This window comes from Anopheles nili, chromosome 3 (assembly GCF_943737925.1).
Source record: "Anopheles nili chromosome 3, idAnoNiliSN_F5_01, whole genome shotgun sequence".
Taxonomy (NCBI): domain Eukaryota; kingdom Metazoa; phylum Arthropoda; class Insecta; order Diptera; family Culicidae; genus Anopheles; species Anopheles nili.
Window position 1 is genome coordinate 58,050,755 of NC_071292.1, and position 21,769 is coordinate 58,072,523.

Consider the following 21,769-nt stretch of genomic DNA (forward strand, 5'->3'; position numbering starts at 1 on the left):
GATCAATTGGAGAAGGGGATCAAGCGAGCTCGCCAACGGTTTCCCTGGCAACGCGATTGTAATGACGGGAGAATGCAGCCAAATATGAAATTGCTTGACATGAAGCGGAAGTAGGCGATGAAGATACGGACTCGTGGAGGCGTTAGAACCACATGCGCTTTTTACCATAGGGATTCATAATTGGTTCCAATCAACTGCTCGATGCAGCGTTTCGCAACCTCTTAACGGATGTATGGCTCATGTAGAACTGATTTGTATGATAAAAATACTCAAAACCTGTATTAAAATCACCTCTAATAAAGTAGGAAGTAGTGGAACCTTCACATCCTGTTATCAACTAACAACAGCACTATGTAAGAAATAGTAAAATCGCTGCTAATTGGTAAATTACACCGCTCATCGTAGCAATAAGCCTCAGATTAATGGAGTTCACCTCACGCCAAGACAGCAGCATTATTGTTTTAACAAACTGCGCCGGATTATTAGCGAAAGGGTAGCAATCATCGATCGATTGGCCGTTCTTGAAACAGCATCGATCGTCGTGCCGCCGAACAGCCATTGCCCGAAGGACTCATTTAGCTACAAAGCACCATCCAAGGGCTGACGTGATTGAAACGCAAACCCAGGATGGCTGCATCGCCCTTAAACATACGTTGTCCCGGACCCCGCACACGAAGATGATCCACAAAGATTAATCGGGCAAATCCCGCCCGCGGGGCATGTCGAATCCCGGGTGCGGTACAATTAACGTTCTAATAGTGCACGTTGATGTCACGGGCACGTCGCGGATTGGCACGCAACGAATTATTGCTTGCCCGCAGGGCTTTGGGCCGGAGACTTCCACGGGGATGCTGCCCTTACGTGCGGGTAGTCATACATCCCGCAGTGTCTGTGAGTCTGCCTGCCTGCCAGCTGGCTAGGGCTTCTACGGAACCGGCTTTTGAGAATGCACAAGGTGGTTAATTACCGGAGATGTATGACGAAGCTTCACCCCCTGGGGGAAGGTGAGTAGTGTATTTTTTTCCCCGTTTCATGCACGTAGCGGGTGGTGCGACGATCTGTCGCATATCCGATATCGCGAGCGTTTGGACAACCTTATGACAGGAATGCCCCGCCAAACGCATCCCGACTATACCGGTTCTCGAGGTATTAAGTCATCTGGATGTGGCTATTAGTGTGGTGGCGCTGTTTTAGTGAGACCTTTGGTGGCAGCTTATAAAACCCAGCGACCTAGTAGGCCTCGCCTAACAGTGTGTTCGGTGCTAGAACGAAGGGAAGAATCCCAGTGGTAACCATGGCGATAGACGCTTCCGATGTCGTGTTCCTGAAACCTACTCTTCTCGTTGTGCTACTTTTGGTGGGTGTATCTTCGCAAGGAAATGGTTGGAACCTACCCAATTCGTTTTACCAAAGAGGTGGAGGATCGTTTGGAAGTAGTGCTGGTCAGTTTGGAGGATCTGGTGGTGTAGTAGGTGGTCAGGCTGGAACGGCAGGTGCTGGAGCGTGGAATGCTGGTGTGGGAGGCCCACGACCGTACAATGCGTTCTCTGGTGCAGGTGGAGGATTTGCGAATCAAGGTGCATTAGGTTCGTCAGGTGGAACTCATTGATGGTTACAGAAGTTATTGGAATGGTGTCTTGATTCTAGCTGGATCTGGAGCTGGAGCAGGACCCGGATCATGGAATACAGGTGTTGGTCCTTCCAATGCACCACCCGGCGTTGGAGGTGGTTTCCAGACCCAAGGCTTATCTGGTGGAGGTAGTACTTATCTTGCGAACCTAAAGAGTAGTGCGCAATACAGTAACAATCGACTTTGTGTCTTACTTTTAGCAGGATCAGATACCGGATCATGGAATCCAGGTGTTGGAGGTGCAGCTCCAACCAATGGTTTCCAAGGGTTTGGTGGAGGTTTTCCGAATCAAGGCCAGTTAGGTGGAGGTAATATCGATCGCGCGAACATGAATTAAACGCAGTGCTAAAATCGAAACAATTGCCAATTTATAGCTGGAGTGAGTCCTGGACCTTGGAATGCAGGTGCCGCAGGTGGTAATGCAGGAGTAGGCGGAGGAGTGCCGAATCTGAGCCAGGGAGGTGCTGGACCATGGAATGCGGGCGCAGGACCTTCCAATCTCTTCCCCAGTTCTGGCCAAGGTAGTACACTACTTCAACCGTATTTTGCATCTAGCTTCATCCAAACGAAACTGTTAATTCTTTACAGCTGGAGCAGGTGTTGGACCTTGGAATGCAGGTGCAGCTGGTGTCGGCGCAGGGTTACCAAATCAAGGCCTTGGAGGAGCTGGATTCTCTGGAAACGATGGAGTATTCCAAGCTAGCGGAGGTAGCGTTACTGAATCAAATTGCATTATGATGGAAGGATGAAATTGATCCGTTGTCCTTCTACAAACAGGACCTAGTGTTGGAGATCAACAGTGGGTTGATGGAGACGGCAAGAGTCTGGACGTTGCCGGTGATCCTTCAGAAGGTGATGTAGATGTAGGAAGTGGTGGTGATGTTGGTACAGGAGATGGAACAGACGGAGAAGCTGGTTTTCAACAAGGCGATGGATTCAACCCTGCCACAGCCTTTGCCGGAGGTAACGTTATAAAAGCTGAAATGTTTTTTTTCTTCTGAACGTCGAATAACAAAGGTTGATTTCTTTTCTATTTGGTTGCAGGCCGGCCAGGTGGAACGAGCTTTGGACCTGGGCTTGGCGCTGGAACGGGACACCATTCCTGTGGGCATGGTCCGCTGTATGGAGCTCGACCCTTTGCAGGATCCCATCCTGGTGGCCCGCATTCGTCTGTACCTTGGCGATATGGTTCTCCAGTGGTCCTCAACGGCTATGGAGGAACCCAATGGCCATGGCATGGTCACAGTGGCTACGTTTATCGTGTTCCAGTTGCTCATACCAACCCGGACGGGAGTTACAGCTTCTCCTACCACACGCCAACGTTGGCACGTGAAGAAACCGGAGATGGCAAAGGAAATGTCGCTGGAACGTACGGCTTCCAGAACGATGGAGCGAAGCATAACTTTTCATTCAGTGCTGGACCTGCGCCGGAGGTAGATCTACGTACTAATGTAGGTGCGGATGGAACCAATGCACCACCCGGTAGCCTCCGTCCTGAGGACTATGGACCTCAGTCTGTTCACTCTCGGGCTCGTTTGCCGCTGGTACCAAATGCATCTCCCGATGGAGGCCGTAACGTTGGCTTATCGGCGATGGGTGGAAATGCACAAACTCCTTCTGGAGTCAACACTTGGGGAAACAACAGAAACGATGTTAATGGTGCCGGATCACAAGGTGTCTGGAATCCTCAAGGTGCCGTTAATGAGGCATCGCTTGCCGTTGTTGGTTTACCACCGAAAGGACCTGCGGAAAGAGCTGATTCTTCACGTCCGACCGCTCGAAATCAAGTCGTTCGAGGATCGACCGAACCCAGTCTCGCAAGTAATGTCGGTGATGGACAATCTTCCACCGCTTCCGGTGTTCGTCTGGAAGGCGCTGGTGATCGTACAGTATCCAACGAGCTCGATGGAGGTAGTTTCCGAGCGAATAATGGACAGAATGCGCTCGTCGACCCATTGGTAACTCCTCGTCCGCTGGAACGACCGGTTGAGCAGGTGGTTAAGCGTCCGGATAACGATCCTTCGTACAATTTTGCGTACCAAACGCCAGACGCTAGCAGACAGGAAGCTGCCGACAGGGAAGGAACCGTTCGTGGAGCGTTTGCGTACAATAACGAGGCTGGTCGGAACGATTTGCAGTATGTTGCCGGAGCTGGTACCGGGTTCCGTCCTATCGGGGGCAGTCTATCCGTTCCGAATGGACTCCCGAATGGTGCTTCTGCCACTGGTAGTGCTGGTGCACGTGACGGTACGTATCGGTTCGGTTATCAGACGCAAGATGCAGCGCGTGAAGAATCCGCGGATGGTGCTGGAAATGTTCGTGGATCTTATGCGTACAACAACGCGGCAGGCCGTAACGATTTGCAGTATGTCGCTGGTGCTGGTACGGGCTTCCGGTCTACTGGAGGAAGTCTATCGGTTCCGAATGGACTGTTCCGGGGTGCTAACAATGGTGGAGTAGGCTCAACGGGCAATGGTGCCTTTGGTGGAGCTAACGGTGGGTTTAATGTCAACGATGGACGATCATTCCAAGGTGGTTCAGGATTTCCTTCAGGAGCTGGTACTGGATCGTCTGTCGGATTTTCGGGAGGTCAAGTACCATCTCGACAGCCCGTTACTAGAAGCCCGGTGGTAGAAGATGCTACCATTGGACAGCGTCATCCCAGTTTGAGTGTGCAGCAGCAGGCTAACGGTGCCTTAGGAACTGCTACTAACGCTGGCAGATGGAACGATGGCGGGTTGACTACTACGGATGGTTCAGTGCAGTCAGGATTCGCTGGTGATGAGGAAACAGATCAAAGTACGAACGTTAACTTTGACGAAGCTCAACAAACTACTACTTTCCGGGGATATGGTGCGAACGGATTCGGTGAGAATGCAGGTGCCTTTACCAATGGGAAACGTGTTTCGGGATAGGAAACAAATCGCAAAACACCATCGAAACGAATCCTTGCATTTGATCTAAATAAAAGGGGCTGCCTACTTTTTTGTATTATTTGCATAAGCAATATGCCATCGGCGTTTGGTGTCACGTAACTCGATTTAACAGGTCCAGCACAACGCCTGACGAGCTTGGAAGGGTTAAACTGACCGTTCCGTCGCCGTTCACAAGGACACGCGTAGCTGTACACTTCGTGTCGACTCTATCACCTGTGATAAGATCACAGTACTCGCCCGGCGGCAGGCACGTGTTGAATATGCCATCGTGCGAACCGGCACCGATGTTGAACACCGCAAACCCAATGTTTCCTCGGCAGAACGCGAATGTTCCGCTGGTCATCTGCACGTCCGTGATCGGGGAGGGTGCCACAAAGTTCCTGAAGTGCACCATACGCCGTACCACTGGCCAGCGATGTTCACAAATCCACCCATTCTCGCAGGTCGCATGATCGTTGACGTTTGGAAGCCCCGGTGAAAGGATAACCGTTGACTCATCGGCTGGGGGTCCTTGATCAGAGTCAGTAAAGTTGTACGAGCTCATCAGCCGGACGACCCCATAGTCGGTGGCAAGCATGAACGCGACTGCTTGGGCGTATTTTGAGCCATCCTTGAAGGTTAGTATGGAGGCACCACCGGCTCCATGGCCACGCTGGTTGTCGTGGTTGTCCACGAATACCAAGGCCGATTGAGAAGGCACCAGTCCGAACTGCGGTGCTCTTTCAGCGATCAGTGCTTGTAGTGCCGTAGCTTCTAGTTCCCCGCGGAAAAGCAGTCCGATGAAGAACGAATATTTGAACTCGGTCACACTTCCAAGCTCTGTGTACTGTGCACTACAAAAGGTTAAAGGTGGTTAAAACGTTCCATTCATGGAATAATCGAAAAGACTTACGCAGTTATTGGTTCGTTTCCAAGATCAATCACTTCCTGGTAGATGTACGGATCCGCAAACATCGGAAACTCAAACGCAGGGTTCAACGGCAGCAGTCGGTTGTAGATTGCCTCCAAATCGTCAGGCCACATGTGCTTGCTGGCATCCATGCGAAATCCAGCAACACCGAACCCTATCAACCGGTTCATGAAGTCAACAATACGCTCCTGAACGAAGGGCTCGGTTTGGTTCAAATCTGGCAGCCCATTCAAGGCACAGTCACGCACCTCGGTGGCGTTTTGATAGTTCCTTATGGTGCAATTCGCATGGAAGTGTGATCGATTGTAAGGAACGCCTGGATACGCCTTATTAGCAGGATCGCTCGGAGACCCAGCCGTACCGTAGCCTCCAACAGCTGCCATGTGGTTGACCACAACGTCCACGTAGATGCGGACACCAGCACGTTGACAACGGCGTACCATTGCCGTGAACTGTTCCTCATTTCCCGACCGGCTGTTGACTTTGTACGAGATAGGTTGGTATCGTTCCCACCACGGTCTGTTAGGGGCTATCGCGTACTCGTTGATCGGGGACACCTGAACGCCACCGAATCCACCCGGTCCGAGAACTCTTTCGCATTCGGTTGCAATGTCTTCGAATTTCCATTCAAATAAATGCACCATCACGTGCCGACCGGGATAGAAATGAGGATCATGTCGATTTATGGGAGAATCTCGATTTCGGGTTATTGGTTCGGGCGATGTGCTCGGTGGATTGAATGGAACGGTTGAGATAACACCATCAAGTGCTTCATGATGTGATTCCACATGAGCAGATGATAAATTTAGCTTCACACTTGACTTCACCGCACTGTCACCGTTTTCCTCCATTTTTGGAGGTTTTGTAGTTGTTTCAATCGCAACAGGAATTTTCGGCTCTTCCTTTCGAAATGGTCTGCTAATAACGTTAGATAGTTGACTTAGTGCACTGACTGCATTTCGCGCGGCGTTAGAAGCAGCATTTCGAAAGAAATTGACGCCGTCATCGATCGACGGTATAGAAAACGGCCCAACCTGCAGACCGTTGGCTTTTTCAATGGCGCAACACGTGGCAATTAGCGCAATCAAAAGCCAGCGAAAGTACGATACCATGATGTGAGGCTGGAAAAAACTGGAGGAAAAATACGGAGTGCATGCGGTTTTTAAAAGATATGCAAATTCTAGATGCAAGTTGCATGTGACACGTGCTTAGCTCATGCTCAGCTCGAACTAACGAATCATTTGCATAAATGTGTTTACCTAAGAAAGGGTAAAAGCGAAATTTAATGAGAGTAAATATTTAGTTAAATTGAGTTTCGACACCCCCCCTTTGTTCAGCTTCATCCTCATGCATCAGCTACTTAGTAATTCAGACAACAAAAAAGTTAAAAGTCAGAAAACAAATTTGAGAATTTTGGAAAGTTGTTAATTTATTCTGAAACTAGAGTGTTAAACTTAGTTAACACCAGAATATTATACTATGTAAATTATTATATTATACTTGCAAGTACCAGTCTAATCCCCCCCTCAATTCAGCCTTGTCGCCCATCCGCCACGGGGGTGGGTTTCACCGTATACCCAAGCTTGAATATTTAGACGACAAGTTACCGTTCGGTACGTCGCGGACGTATTGAGTAGGAGTTGGGAAGGAGAGCCTATAGTAGCCTTCAGGAGGCGTCGGATCCAACCCTTTACAGAACAAAAATTATAAATATCGCATTTTGTGGTAAATAATGGCGCTAGACTTTTATCCCGGTGCTTGCATGGGATTGCCCACTGGGCAGTGATCAAACAAACATAGCACTAGAAACTTATCAATCCAGCTGTCATGTGTTGTTTTGACAACAAATGAGGTAGTCAGAATCAAAACAAATACACGCGCTGGAGAAAAAACGCATCGGGCAGCAGATGTAATTTGAATTATAAGCAAAATGGTGCGAAAATTAAAATTCCACGAGCAAAAGCTGCTCAAAAAGGTCGACTTCTTCAACTGGAAGGAAACGAACAGCTTGCAGGAGTCAAAAGTGATGCGCAAATACCATCTGCAGAAGCGTGAAGATTACACCGCATACAACAAGGTTTCCCGGAACGTCCGCGAATTGGCACAAAAGATTGCCGATATTGATCAGAAACACCCATTTCGGACGGAAATGAGTGCGTTGCTGCTGGAGAAGCTGTACGTTATGGGCTTAATTCCGACAAAGTGGGATCTAGAGAATGCGAACAAGATCAGCGCATCGTCGTTCTGCCGCCGGAGACTTCCGCTCGTGCTGGTGCGTAACAAGATGTCGGAAAACGTGTCCCATGCGACCAAGATGGTCGAGCATGGCCACGTGCGCGTTGGTGTGGAAGTAGTTAAAGATCCCGCGTTCTTAGTGCCGCGCACGCTGGAGGATTTCGTCACCTGGGTCGACGGTTCGGCAATCCGTAAACACCTGCAGGAGTATAATGATATGCGAGACGATTTTGAAATGTGAATAAATCAAGCATAGTATATGCGAGTTGTTTTTAAGTAATGGAGTGCTGTCCTCTGTAGAAAAAGCCGAAGCCTTCCCTGTTTTGAAAATATCCATTACATATGTCCATTTCTAGTCTGCTCGCGGAATCAATATCTAAAACAAAAATAATATAATAGAATAATATAATATATAAAACAATAACTAAAATTTTTGATATTTTTCAGTATATTTGAGTCAGTTAATATGATGTAGTTCTACTTCAAACCACTGCAAGTAATAATTCTTCAACAATTCCGTAAAATAAACGTGTAGTTGTTGGTAATCATATTCAATGAAAATGAATAATTTCCCTTTGAATACCTTTTGCATTGCCATCTACATCTTTTCGGAGTCCGTACCCTGCTAGTTATGGTGTTCTCTCGCTGAACATTTCTGGACATTAATTTCTCGCTGAACAGAATTAGATTCTCGCTGAACATTTCTGAACATTAATTTGTTAATAGCTGTTGTCTCTCTTCAATTATAATTGATTTGAAAAATTGATCAAATGCATCAGCCGTCGGGAAAAAAAACTCATTAAATAAATGTTACGTCCATGGCCATTTCCGATCAGCCCTTACTTAGATAAAGCGTCCTGCTGTTGCATTAATATACTGGGGTGCAATTAATATTCTTTGTTTGGACATCGTGGACATTGTGGGACGATCTGAAGTCAAATCATATGGTGCTCAAGAATAATCATACGCTAAAACAAATCCGAACGTCTAATGCTTCGTTACATCCTAGTTGTGGAACAATGCGGCTCAATCTTCTGCTCTACCATACACACAAACACACGCGTGGTCCTTACATGACAAATATCTGGGAAAGAACATTTCGGGTCGGTCTTGTCTAGCCTACAACCGATTTCGTTTCCTTTCCCGTGTCACCATTTGCAGCGGTTTCGCCACCATTTGCGGATGTTGCTTTCTTCCCCTGACTTGAGGTGGTTTTGCCGGTGCCGCAATCTTCCTCGCCGCCATCACCACCAGCCGCGTCAGATCTCTGTTCAAGTCCGTTTTTTTCCGTGTGTCGGAACTTGTCATAGCGCTCTAGGTTTGTCTTGTCGTCGTCCTCCTCTTCGACATCGTCCTGCACGTCACGAAGCAGATCTCCCAGATCGTCGTTGTCCACTACCTGCCACATCAGCTTATCGACGTCATCTGTCAGTGCTCCGGAACCATCAGGGCCGCTGATTGAGGCCAAATTGGAGCTTCCATCCAGCGATAAATTTGCCTCGGAAGAGTCGGCATCGTGCAATGCAGTGCCGGCACCAGCGGAATTGGCACCGGTAGATGATTTAGATTCTGCCCCTGTGGAGCCGTCAAATTTTTTCTCCGTATTGCCAGCTTCGCCGCCAGTTCCGGATTTCGTTGAGCCTCCGCCGGGAACATCTGATGTCTTAGTTTCGGCAGATCCTCCGGTGGAATTACCTGCATCGGTGGTCTTCTTGTCATCCCCTGTAAAAGCAATTATGTCTCGCGTAAGAATGGGTCATCCACTAACACTCATAAGGCGATGCTTTACCCTTCTTTCCACTAGCCGCTTCCTTGTCTCCCTTGAGCTTTTTCTTGTGGATGCGCTCTGCCTGCTCGCGCAGCTTCTTGTCGTTTCGGAAACGAATGTACAACTTCAGGTGGGATCGTTTCTTGCAGTGATCGCGCAGCATCTTCTCTTGGATGTCCGATCGCCGCGGCAGGTACATATTACACAGATCGCAGTATTGCACCTGTACCTTCTTTACGTGCTCCTCACCAATGATCATCTGCGTTTCGTCGTCATCGTCATCATCATCGTCGTCCTCATCATCATCGTCTTCGGTGCCTGCACGCGCACCATCCCAATAGGTACGCTTCTTGAAGGACCCATCACCACCAACGGCCGATTCACAAATCTCATCCACCTTACCGACCTCATCGACGATGGTCAGATTGTCCATGTCGACCAGATCACCTGCATCGGCTGGCGTGTCCTCTCCAGAATCGTCACCCTTCGTCGAGGAGGCGTACCGCTCGACACGGGCCTTTATCTTCAGATGATCTAGCGACGCACGGTGAGTTTCGTACGCCATCGGGCTCTTGAAGCCGATGTTGCAAACGCTACAGAAGGGCATCAGGAATTTCTTCATCTGTTTATGCCCTTCAGACTGCTGATGGATGGCCCTTGGCTGACGGTAATTTAAGCGACACAGCATACAGAACGCCGCTCGCTGCGTTTGCTTACCATCCTCGCCACCAGCAGCCTCCTCGGACTTTTCGTCTTCGTCCTTCTGGGCGTTACGTTGCGCGGCACGCATTTCGAGCAGGCGCTCGCGACACTTGATCGCAAGCTGTCGCATTCTCTTCTTGTGTGAATGATCGTACAGATGCATTTGATATTCCTAGAATATGCACAACAAAAAAAACGACAGAATTATAGCTCATGCAGCGACCTAATTCGCATGCCGCACAATCGGTTCAGCGTACCTTGAAGGTGACACACTTCAATTTGCAGTGGACGCACGTCAGCTTAATAAATGTCGACGTGCGGTACTTGGTGTTGATCTTTGTCGAACGCTTCTGGTCGTTTTCGTCCGATGTCTTACGATCCTCGGATTTGTCCTTCGCGTCCTCCTTTTTGATTACTTTCTTCTTAATCACGCTTTGCACTTTTACGTCTTCTTTTTCCACGTCTCCTTCATCGGCTGTAGCGCCTAAGCGGGTAAAATGCATATTAGAAGACGGTACACTGCTGAATGTCTCACTCCAAGTTGTACTCACCGGTTGTGTTTGCGTCGTCGTCATCATCGTCACGATCGTCATCGTTACGGGTTGATTTTGGCTTTACATCTTCATCGTCGTCGTCGTCATCCCACATTTCTTCCTTTTCCTTTTTAATATGATCGTCATCATCTGCGAGGCTCGCGTCAGTTTTCTTAGCCTTTTTGGCTCGCGATGGTTCCGCATCGACATCATCCCCATCATCGTCCTCATCGTCGTCGTCTTCATTGTCGGATGGAGATTCCTCGTATCCATCCTTAGCTGCCTGCAGGGCACGCTTGATGAGAGTTCTAGGTAGGGAAAGGCAAAAACCATAATGAACACCGTCGTGTCGTTTGAAACGCGAGAAGAAGACATACTTTTTGGATATCTTTACGGTGCTGTCCATCGAACGCTTCGATCCCATGTCACTACCGCCACTCATGATGCGACTGCGGATGTCCCCACGGCCCCTGATGGAAGGGAACCGACGGTTGTGCATAGTCATCGGCCGCATATCCGTTCGCCGATGGTGCGCGCCGATCATGCGCGACGGCAGCATGCCACGCCGTCCATCGGAGCGGTAGTGCGAGATTCGTCCCCGCATAGTAGTTCCCCGGCGATGAAGTCCTCCGCCACCCATGTACGAACTACCGCCCATACCGAGCGGTCGATTGCTCCCACCCATTGGGGGGCGCATCATCGAACGCCCGGTGCTGGTGTTGTTAGTCCGCATCGCCACCGACCGTGGCGGTCCCATGCTGGAAGAGTGGTTGTCCCTAGACCTGTAAGAACTACCGGAATCGCCGCCACCACCGTGGCTGCGACTGGCGCTGCTGCTGCTACGATGATGATCGAACTTGTTCCGGCTGGAGCTGCTGCCTCCGTCTCCGCCAGTCGACGTCGAGGAGTGATGATCGTTGCTGCCCCGCTTGTCATACGACGAGCTGGAGCTGCCTCCCTCGTGGTAACGGCTGGATGATGATGCGCCACGACCTCCAACGCCGCTGGTACTGCTGCTGCTATAGTCGCGCCTCGAGCTTCCTCCCTGCGTTCGTCCAACGGGACATCCGTGCATCCATATCCATCCAGCGTGGAGCCGATCACGATTGCGCCAACGTTCACGATTCGATGAGCGGATGCAGATGGGCGAATATCAGCATGCACAGTGCGTTGACCCCGACGATGCAGATGAATCATGTTCCGAGTTCCACCGCGCGTTTCCCGATATCAAACGCGTACACCACCCCGTTCGATCGTAGTTTGTAACACCACGGGTTCCGGAATTCGAGTTGAAGAGATTTGCATTAGAATTATAGCATAAGGGTATGTATTGGTGGTTTTGGTTTTAAATTCGGCTGTCGAATTGAGTAAATAAACGTTTGATCGTCTGTTGCATAAAGCAGTTGGGGATAACACTGGCAGAAGATATCACACATCCGAAGCAGCGTCCAAGTTGCGGTAGTAGCGATCAAATCCACACGTGCTCAGTGGCAACATGGGCTTCGCGCGCGCGCATAAACTTTTTTCGATTTACAATTTTGTTTGAAAATTTCGAAAAAAAGTCTCCAGACACACGGAGCTGACAATAGAGTGTATGGAATGTACGTGTTGTTTATCGATTGTGTTTGATCAACATTTTCCACTTACTCGCCCACTCTATCTCTCTCTCGCTCATCTTCTCGCCTTATCTCTCTTTGTCTTTCGATGTCCTTCAACAGTAAAACGAAATACTACCGACCCTTGATAGCCGCAAAACATTCGTATGCTTTTTTATAACACATCATGCTGCACACGATCATATTTTCATGAACCGCCCGTGAACGATAGTTTGAATATTGCTTATTCCCGACTCAATGCGACGCATTTTTCTCCTCCATTGCATAGCGGGCTCGATAGATTTGTAGCGGATTACACGGAGGGCCTAATAGTGCGGTAGTATACTCCTTCTCTTCGTCAACGCTCTGATTAATTGCAAGTGCATCAAATTCTACATATGCCTTGTGGATCTATTTAGCATCGGATCGATTGGTTCATCCGCTGGAGAAACTTTTGGCCAGTTTGTACTGTCGCTAAACCCATATACGGCACCGTCAAAATGCACTTGCAGTACCGGATGAACATAAGGGACAAAGAAAAATAATGTACGACGATAAGAACAGCCGTAACTGCGCTGTCTTTTCCAGTAGTGTACGTGTAATGTCGCGCCCGGTGAATCATTTGTCTCCAGTGCTATGCAACGCGATGACACACGATCGTAACTACGCGGCTCGCTTTACGATACTTTATATCTCAACTTATCTAGAGCGCCATCGATGAAGCAGGAAATGGATGAATGCAACATAAACAGAAGGAGGAACGAACGAGGGGACTGGCACATTCGTTACTGGAATCGGTAGTGCTCCGAAGCAGCTAGTATTATCAGGACATGATACCTTCTTCGCTTAGTAATGTTGAAAGAATTATTTTGTGCGCAGTTAAGCGGACCCAGCACGAAGCATGCTGCTGTTCGCATCTTCCTGCAACATATCCTTCATTCGTACATTGCAACGGCAGCTATTGGTAGATTAGATTGTTATAGTTTTTTTTGTACCTGATGCATGTATGTATCGGTCGAAGACGTATTGATCTGCACATTTGAATCGAATATGTACCAAGAAGATGGAGCCGTACAGAGGAAATACGGATCAACAAGTTTTCCTCTTTCATTCCGCTATCAAACAGAAATGTTTAACAATACCTCGACCATGACTCAGCCTCGATACGGGTTTCTGTCGCCATAACGTGAGTCTTTAGGGTCGATTTTGTTTGGCTGATTGATCGTACATAAAGTAGCACGCGATCATGGATTACGGTGAGCTCGGTACAAACTGGAACAGCCTCGTCCTTTATGGGGAGGGAGGATGCACAATAGACATTTGTTCTCCCGTTCTCATGTTCAAATTATCGTTAGCTGTAGCAGCTTAATCTCGAGATTCTTCTTCTTTGCAAACGGTTTTACGGATTTGTCAATGTTGAATACGGAATAAAAAGAAATCATCAATAAATTTGCGTGACGAAATGGAAATATAGCATGTGGTGGTCAATATCATCGTATCGATTAAGCTGAGGGAAATAAACGCAAGTTTCACTGAAAAAGATGCACTATCTTAAACGGTACAAATGGTAGCGTAACGCATAATAAAGAGTGAACCGGTAGTGGTAACGAAAACAAACATTGCAGAAGAAAGCCAAGTGCTTTGTAGGCACTCTTAGGGAATCTAATTATCAAACATGACAAATTGACTGGTTAGCACTTAGATCGGTTACGGTCAATATTTTGGTTTGGCTTGAGAAAATGTAAATACCATTTTTCCTCGATCTACAATTACCTGCGTGTTGTGTTCGCTTCGTGGGCGCTTGCGGTCCGGCGAACGGCGGTCGCGATTATCCTACACGAAAAGGGAAACGTTAATTTGTCTTTTGTAAACTAGTTAGGCATAAAAGTGGTCTTATGCTACCGTTAAAAGGTTCGTTGTGCCCACTTACCTCGTACTTCGACGAGTTGGATCGCTTGTAGCCGTCATTGCGGCTGTCATGCCGCGAGTACCTTGAGTCGGAATCATACCGCGAGTTTCGGGAATCATAGCCGCCGCCACCGCCGCTGCTGCTATACCGACTGTTTCGCGTGTCGTTCCTGTTGTCATAGCTGCTGCTGTTGTGGTTCGAATGGTAACCACTTCCGCCATGGTACGAGCTTCGACCGGTGCCTCGCGTACTACCACCGCGAGTATGGTACCCTCCTCTCATACCACGTAAAACCATTTTCAACAAACTTGTTCTTCTTGTTGTTGTTCTTTTATCTTTTCTCCACTAGGCGAAATCAATGCCTGTAATAAACAAAAAGAATAGAAATCGATTAATTTTGAATAAAAACAAATTGATTATGCCGCTTAAAGAACAGGAAAGTTTCTCTGTTTTTTCTAGTGCGGTTGTTTCAATTTCAGAACTTTATACACATTTAATTCTAATATGGCGGAACACACGGGCTTCAGACGCTAAGCAATCTGCAGCGGCATATGTAATAGAAACAGTATTACCTGTATCACAAATGTTCTTTTTTAGCGGGGTTTAACTTGAACTCACGGATTGCGGCAGATTTTATACTCTTTTAGTGATAAAACGTCTTGAAATTTCACTTTTAACACCGAAAAAATAGCTTTGGTTAGCCCACAAGCACAGCAAAAGTTCATCTGGCTTAAATGACAGATTTAACACGAAAGTAGCATTGCCTCGTTTTGACGTTCGAATCGAAGCGAACATCGAATAACGATAAGTTAACAAAACATGCATGATATTTAAAAGCCATACATTTTTAAAATTAATGAAAAACTTTATTTTTATTAAAGTGCTAAATAATATTCAAACCGTGTTGCATTGATTTAGTTTTAAGTTTGAAATTGTACTACGACATTTTGAAGTAAAGAAGTTTTCAGAATACGTCATTGAAAAATGTGTGACACTAGTGTATGCGATACAATCGTTAAAACTTATTGTATTTGCAATGTAAATGAAAAATAAATGTTCTACGGTTAGCGTAAAATATTTGATTTTTTTAATGATATAGTTCAGTGCAATATTACATTCAAAATTAATTACATACAGCTCGAGTGTGGCTGGTAGTGCCACACTAGCACACTTCAGTGGTGCAGTGTAGTTGCGCTGTAAGCAGAGCATATGGGTATGCTATCCATTCGGTAAAAAACTATTTCTTCAAAAAAGCTGGTCGCGTGTGGACGTAATATTCGTTGTTCCGTGCCTTGCGTTTGCTCTATTGTTTCAGTAAACTGGTAAAACAAAACGTAAGACAGTGAGTTAATGTAAAAGTACTACCAACAAGAAGACACCATCAGACAAACAGTGAAAAGGAACGAATTTCAAAAAGTGCATGAAACGGATGTGAATTGCGTGAGTGAGCTCCTGTCGCAAATAAGTAAAACGAGTGTTTAATATATTTTGATTCCGAGGCTTTTGGAAGAGCTTCGAATTTAATGTCCATTTATTGCAATTTCTTATACAAATCATTTCAATCCCTTTCATATAACTGAAGTTTGCTAGTGTTATTTGTGGGGTACTAAGAATTACCGCGATTGCCGGTCTATGGTGAAAAGAAAACGAAAGTGTTTCCCGTTTGTCTGGCGTGGCGTGTTCTAGGTTCGTGGTACAAAACGTGAAGTTGTTTATGTGTGTTATAATTAATTTCGCATACCGTAACTAACAGTGAGACAGAGGTATTATAACGAAAGGTTACAGCTTTCGTAGACCTGAAAAATACCGTTTATGTAGCAATAGTTTAGCATAACTGAAGTGTGAACTTCCGCGATCGAACGTAGAGGGCCATGATCTATTACTATGTTTAATAACAAAAGTTTGTGTTAGATTTAGTTATAATCTTGTTATTATTATTATTAATTTAACGTATTTAGATTTGTATAATTATTCACAGTGAGCGAACTTATTAGCCATACAGTAAATCAATTTTTCTTTTCAAAAACGGCTAAAAGCTTTTAAACTTCAGGTCTTTCTCGCCTATGCAATGTTTTTTTTAATTTACTTTTTTCGAAAGCAGTATTTTTAAAGTATACCATATAAGCAGTCTCGCACTTTTTTTTTGGCGGGCATGCAAGCACGCTCACTAGAATGTATTTGTAATTTGTTTCGCCTGGAAGGACAGCTCTTCCTTTGAAAGCACGATGCGCTTTTACGACAGTGTGCGGCATGGCAGGACCTCTAGCGAATGAGCAGGATATTCGTGAGTAGTAGTATCGTTCCGCCAGGCTAGGCAGACCGGGCAGACGTAGTGGTGGTTAAGTTTGGCGCACGGTCGTGAAAAATGCCGGTTTTGTGTGCGGAAGCTGTCCCGTTACGTTTCAGAACACAAGTCGGTTTTTATTTCTTATTTGGTTTCAATACGCCGACCCAGACCGTCTAGCATTAGGACGGTGCCGGTGTTGAAAAGTTGCCGGTTAGTGCGTTTAGTGTTGTATTGACAAACCACAATGGCGCCTCGATGTGGTGCCATTTTTGGCTTCTAATGTATTTAGGTGCTGTGCCGGGCGATCCAAACATCGTGTTGGTGCTTTTGCAGCTGGTAGTGTCAACGAATCCTTCTGATTATAATTTCCTCTAAAACAGGGACCGTCTGTGTTCCGGTAGGCCGCGTGTCTCTGTGTCCATTGCGTTGTGTGTGAACCAATTGGTTGCGTTTTTAGAAACATCCGTGCGTGCGTGTGCCCAAGTGTAATTCGTCATAACCCGGCAAAATGCGCCGCAAGGTGCCACTGTTCTGTGTAGTGCATTTGTAAAGCAGCCAATCGTTTCGCAACCCCACGTGTGCGTTCTCTTTCCGTAGCTCGGTTCTCCGCTTCCGGCGAAGAGAGCGCTTCCGTCAAACTACTTCCTTCAACGTGACAGCTGTCGGTACCTCCTCCTTCTCCTCCTACCTTCCCCCGCGTAGCATCACCATCATGTCGAAAACAATCGAAACCCATCTGCAAAGCAACGAGGTGCGAATACCGAAGAAACGGAGCGAATTCGACGTGACGTCGTCAGCCGCCCCGTGCCACTACTTCAAAAGCTCATTCGCCCGTTCGCTGTCGTTCAGTCAAGGGCCGGGTGGAGGTGGAAGTGGTGGCCACGGAGGGCGCGGCCCTTATGGTGGGGCAGATCAGCACTTCACCCGGTCGCTGGATTTCGATGTGAACTTTGATCCGATCACGGGCAACGACGATGGTGCCGGTGATCCGGTGAATGGACAGGCCAATTCCACACACCCAATGATGATGATGATGATGATGGGCACACCTTCGGCCGCCTCGCCGGTGTACGAGGAGGAGGGCGAAGGTGGGGTGCGCGGCGAAAGCGATCCTGATGTGGCGTCACTGAACGGCATCGAGGCCAGTAACGGTGGCATCGTGAAAACGCTCTGGAACTACGCCAAGGGACAGGTAGGTTCTGGTTTCCTCTTTGTTGAGGAAGACGATAAGCTGTTTGTTTTGGGATTACAGGGAGGTTTTTTTTCGTAGAAGCCACCCATCCGACGAATGCCCCCAAAAAGGGATGGGAACAGTTTTTTGAATAGTAGATTCCACCGCGAAGCAGAATAATTCCCACATAACACACATTACTGGGCTCGTCCACGCCTTTCTTCCATGGCTGGACACCTAACCAATGAATACGAGAGACACACTTCCCAAGGGTGGAAAAAATGTAATCCTTGGATTGGCAGCAATTAGCATGGAATCGCGAGGTTACGTAATTGAAATTCTAGCCCCAAAGATACCCAGAATTAGGCGGCGCCTCTAAAACAAAAGCAGAAAGCATTCTCGTTAGCTAGATCAATTTGTTTAACATATCTATCGGTTTCCATCATCTGGCCCGGCCGATGCGCTTTTTTGTGATCGTGGCCCTTTCTAATCAGCCATCTTAAGCCGAGGACCCGCAGGCCCAATTAGCACCTTTATTGCGTTGGGAAAATCACTCCCCTCCCGATCGTGTCGGTAATTATATTGCCTGGCGCGATCTGATATCAACCCTTGCTTCAAGGTGTCAAGGTGGGATGGGTTTTTATGTTGCCCCTTTTTTTTTGTTGGGAAGAGAGCAGAGAGAAAAGGCGTCACGTGGCGGCGAGAATAGGGTGTTTGATGGTGCAGACGACAAATTACATCTCCTGGTGCGCTGCTCGCCCCGATAATCGTCCAAGGTCTATGCTAATTATGCTTTTTTTTCTATTGCTTCGCACTTTCCGTTCCTTTCGCTGCCGGTGCTCCAGTCGTTATCGAGACATTGCTCTCCCAGGGCTCTGCACCTTTTGCGTGAAATTCGAAGAAAAGCGCAACCCGCTTCGGTATAAGTCACTCGGAGCGATGAACCTTTTCGGATTTGGTTTTATATTTGGGATTTCCACGCTTTTCCGCTCGCTCCCGATTGACCAACAGCAAACGGGCGCGCGGGACACAGGAATGCCGATAGCGCGCTCGTGACGGACAGGACAGGATAAGGGTGTTTAGCGATCGAGAATGTATTATTTTGTGCCGCGCCAGGAATGTGTCAGGTTTTTGTTGCCTCCAATCGCTAGCAACGCCGGTTCTGGGACGGCATCGGGTGTGTGCATGTTTTCATTCGGTAATACGAGTGCTGATCGGCGGGAATGCAAAACATGCCCCATGCCGATCACGGGGAGCCGCGTTTTCCGCGTATCGGTGCATCGGTACCGCGGGTGCATCAGAGTGCACAAATAGGGGTTTTTTTGTGTGTTTGTGCGGTGGTGATCGTTTTATATTTTCGTTTTTGGTCGTTTTCGTTTTCGGTCACTCTCGTCAAACTGGCTTCCCCGTTCCGTCATCAATTTTCCATCCACGAGGAGGCTGCGGAGGATGTCCCTGCTGCCCCTGGCACCCTTTTTGTCTCGTGCCGTGACTTATGCACACCACCGCCCGATGCAGTGCGCTTTTGTGTGTGTGCATGCGTACGACCGGCGTCGTATGAGCAGTAAAAATAGAAAACGCAATTTTGTGTCGCCTTTTTCTGTGTGACGCCACGGAGGTGTAGATGGACTTGGCATATCGCGCACGCAATTTACAGCTTGGCTTGGTTGGAGGGGGCGCACGTGTGACCCTTGAGATGATGGTGCGATGTAGCGAATGTGCGGTGAAAGAAGCTAAATTCGAGTTAAAGATCGTTACCAAAATGGCGTGATTATCCTTTCAAGAATACATAGCCAAACGTGGGTTTTGTTGGGTTACTTTAACTTTTAAAATTATTTCAATTGAGTGAGCTAGCCACCTTTTTTTTCGTAGCACATTAATGGTACCTCTTTTAAGATTGAAAAAGATTTACTGCCGGTTTAACATCAGACGAGGCCAAATGAGCTCCAAACATCGCGCGTCTGTGGTATCGTTAGGTGTGGGGGGTCTTACTCTGAAATCCATCATGCACTGATGAATGCACCGGCGCATCGTCGATCCCATGGATGGCTTTGAGACCTGCCCGTATGATTCATCCCAGAACAGATCGTTCGGGCTGCCGGCGTTTCGTTCCGTTGCGCAGTGACAGATCGCTAATACGCTCGTCGGGGGCTACGATCGCAAGGAGGACCATCATCAACACCTAAAAATAAAGTCCCATCAAACGCGGGGTTCCGCCTCGGTCGCAATAAACCCGTAATAAGGAAACCCTCTGTCGGTCGCGGGACCAAATGACCAATTTGGGAGCATCGTGTGCAGCAAGGCGCGCTTGAATCCATAACGGGTGTTTGCGCGAAAACAGCAACAACAAAAAATATGTCCAATTTTCCTACAACAACGGGCGATAGTTTTCCACTAAATTTGTGCACCATTTCCTACCCATTTCCACCGATGATGGACGGGTGAAGGCTGGCGAATTTGGTTCGATCGCGAACGACCCGAGACACAAAAAAACAGACTGTTGAAGAAAATTTCTCCGATTGTTTAGTCATGCCACGGCTAATTCCTGAGGTTGGGATGAAAATTGATTGCTAATTTTGCATTTACTAATAATTGCTCCTTGCTTTCTATCTCCTTGCAGGAAGTAAAATCGGCCAACAGCAGCCCCGCAAAACGGGCCATAGGACTCAAACCGAACGGCACGCTGGCATCGAGAAAATCCATCGAAGGCAACGAGATAGAAGTTTTACGTCTTCGCAAGGTAAACTACCCCCAGGGATGTGATTGTGGGTGGGAGGATCCCGTGCTGTGGGATCCGCATTCACCGTTCGGTTCGTGAAAACCCCCATGTACGATGTGGCTTATGCAATGGCAAAATTATTTAACGATAACCGAAACGAATTAATTATTTATCGTATCTCGGTAGCAGCACCCGCGCAGTGGGTCAGTTTCTACCGTATTTCGCACCCGGGCGCCCACGCCGGGGAGCATAATATTTGTTCGTACAGTCTATTAGCCAGGCCACGTCAACCTTGACATGTATCGGTTTGTTGAATTATTTTGTTTTGCTTCTTTCGCTCTGCGCCATGTGGACGCGGCGCCATGTTGCTGGTCGATATAATTCAGTCGTTTAGTGCATTTCATTTTCCTGCATTCGTTACCTCCTATCGTGCCGACCGGTCGGGCGGAGGCGCTCCATACGTAATTTGCTTTTTTAGAAATTTTGTGTTTTTCTTTTCCTTCCCAGCATTGTTTGCTTTGCAGCAGCTGTGTGTTTTTTTGATTTTCAAGAGCGTCCTCATCTTCACGGTGTTGGGGGGCTACTGTTGTCGGTTACGTGGCTGCGGCTCTCATCGCTCTGGTCGATTACGATGACGCGTTTCCATGGTGGAAAATCGCACTAGAAAATCACTCCCCAAACGCGCGCACAGGTGGCGCTCCCGCTACTTGCCGTTGGTGCAGCGACGAGTTTCCACGACGTTGCTTTCTCATGGCAAATGGCGTTCAGATGGAGGGGCTCGTGATATCGCACAGGAAGAATCGTATCCGCGAAACAATGTCAACGTGAAGGTGGGACGAACAGCAAAAAAAAAAAAAAGAAAAGAGAGCTGCGACCAAAAGTTTAATGCACGGGGGGAGGCCACAAAAGATGGGTGAGAGGCGCGATTTTCCGATGCACGGATTCACGGTCCACTAGTAGCGAAGAAGCCGAACGCAGTAATGAACTGCCAATTAAGTAATTTTGGAGCGCGAACCGTTGTCGGTGTGTGGTTCCCTCGAGAGAGAGAGAGAGAGAGAGATAGAGAAGAACTGGATTATCTTTGGCGTTCGGTGTGGTGGTGTGAAAAAAAAAGGTTCGTTCCACTAACATCCTCTAGGGGTTGTTTTTTCCGCTTTTCGAAAGCAGAATAGTGAAGAAGAAAATCTTCCTTCTTTTATTTATTTTTTTTTCGGCTAGCAGTGCGGTTTGCAATCGCGCACCTCTCTTGGTCGGTACCGTTGTTTGCGATTATCTGCGGGTGATTTATTTTTCCACGCTCTTTCGATGCTTTCTTACAGTTTTGTCGTAATTTCGGGGGCAGTTTTTTTTCTCTCTCTATTTGGGGTGGAACTG

At 47.6% G+C, this 21,769-nt stretch overlaps 5 protein-coding genes across 5 annotated transcripts in view; 3 read left to right on the forward strand and 2 right to left on the reverse strand.

Moving 5' to 3' along the window:
* Nucleotides 1-1,105: 1,105 nt before the first annotated feature.
* Nucleotides 1,106-4,545, forward strand: LOC128724689 (uncharacterized PE-PGRS family protein PE_PGRS54). Its single transcript, XM_053818409.1, has 7 exons — nucleotides 1,106-1,586; nucleotides 2,005-2,151; nucleotides 2,219-2,338; nucleotides 2,408-2,593; nucleotides 2,675-3,489; nucleotides 3,568-3,917; nucleotides 4,011-4,545. The coding sequence occupies exons 1-7, from the start codon at nucleotides 1,295-1,297 to the stop codon at nucleotides 4,543-4,545; spliced, it is 2,445 nt and encodes an 814-aa protein (XP_053674384.1). The 5' UTR covers nucleotides 1,106-1,294.
* Nucleotides 4,546-4,585: 40 nt separating this feature from the next.
* On the reverse strand, nucleotides 4,586-6,581 carry LOC128726354 (alpha-amylase I-like). Its single transcript, XM_053820157.1, has 2 exons — nucleotides 5,459-6,581; nucleotides 4,586-5,399 (listed from the first exon to the last, which is right to left on the reverse strand). Exons 1-2 carry the CDS (start codon nucleotides 6,325-6,327, stop codon nucleotides 4,658-4,660), a joined length of 1,611 nt encoding a protein of 536 aa, XP_053676132.1. The 5' UTR covers nucleotides 6,328-6,581; the 3' UTR covers nucleotides 4,586-4,657.
* A 787-nt stretch (nucleotides 6,582-7,368) lies between these two features.
* Nucleotides 7,369-7,958, forward strand: LOC128725483 (U3 small nucleolar ribonucleoprotein protein IMP3-like). The gene has a single exon (XM_053819235.1). It carries the CDS (start codon nucleotides 7,407-7,409, stop codon nucleotides 7,950-7,952), a length of 546 nt encoding a protein of 181 aa, XP_053675210.1. The 5' UTR covers nucleotides 7,369-7,406; the 3' UTR covers nucleotides 7,953-7,958.
* A 190-nt stretch (nucleotides 7,959-8,148) lies between these two features.
* Nucleotides 8,149-14,515, reverse strand: LOC128727480 (uncharacterized). Its single transcript, XM_053821397.1, has 7 exons — nucleotides 14,240-14,515; nucleotides 14,083-14,142; nucleotides 11,092-11,759; nucleotides 10,733-11,022; nucleotides 10,439-10,665; nucleotides 9,501-10,353; nucleotides 8,149-9,433 (listed from the first exon to the last, which is right to left on the reverse strand). Exons 1-7 carry the CDS (start codon nucleotides 14,513-14,515, stop codon nucleotides 8,826-8,828), a joined length of 2,982 nt encoding a protein of 993 aa, XP_053677372.1. The 3' UTR covers nucleotides 8,149-8,825.
* A 2,702-nt stretch (nucleotides 14,516-17,217) lies between these two features.
* The window catches only part of LOC128725292 (uncharacterized), a 77,538-nt gene continuing 72,986 nt past the window's right edge, over nucleotides 17,218-21,769 (forward strand). Inside the window, exons 1-2 of the mRNA XM_053819026.1 lie at nucleotides 17,218-17,697; nucleotides 20,297-20,416. Coding sequence (XP_053675001.1) covers nucleotides 17,218-17,697; nucleotides 20,297-20,416 — 600 coding nt within the window. The remainder of the gene's footprint in view (nucleotides 17,698-20,296; nucleotides 20,417-21,769) is intronic.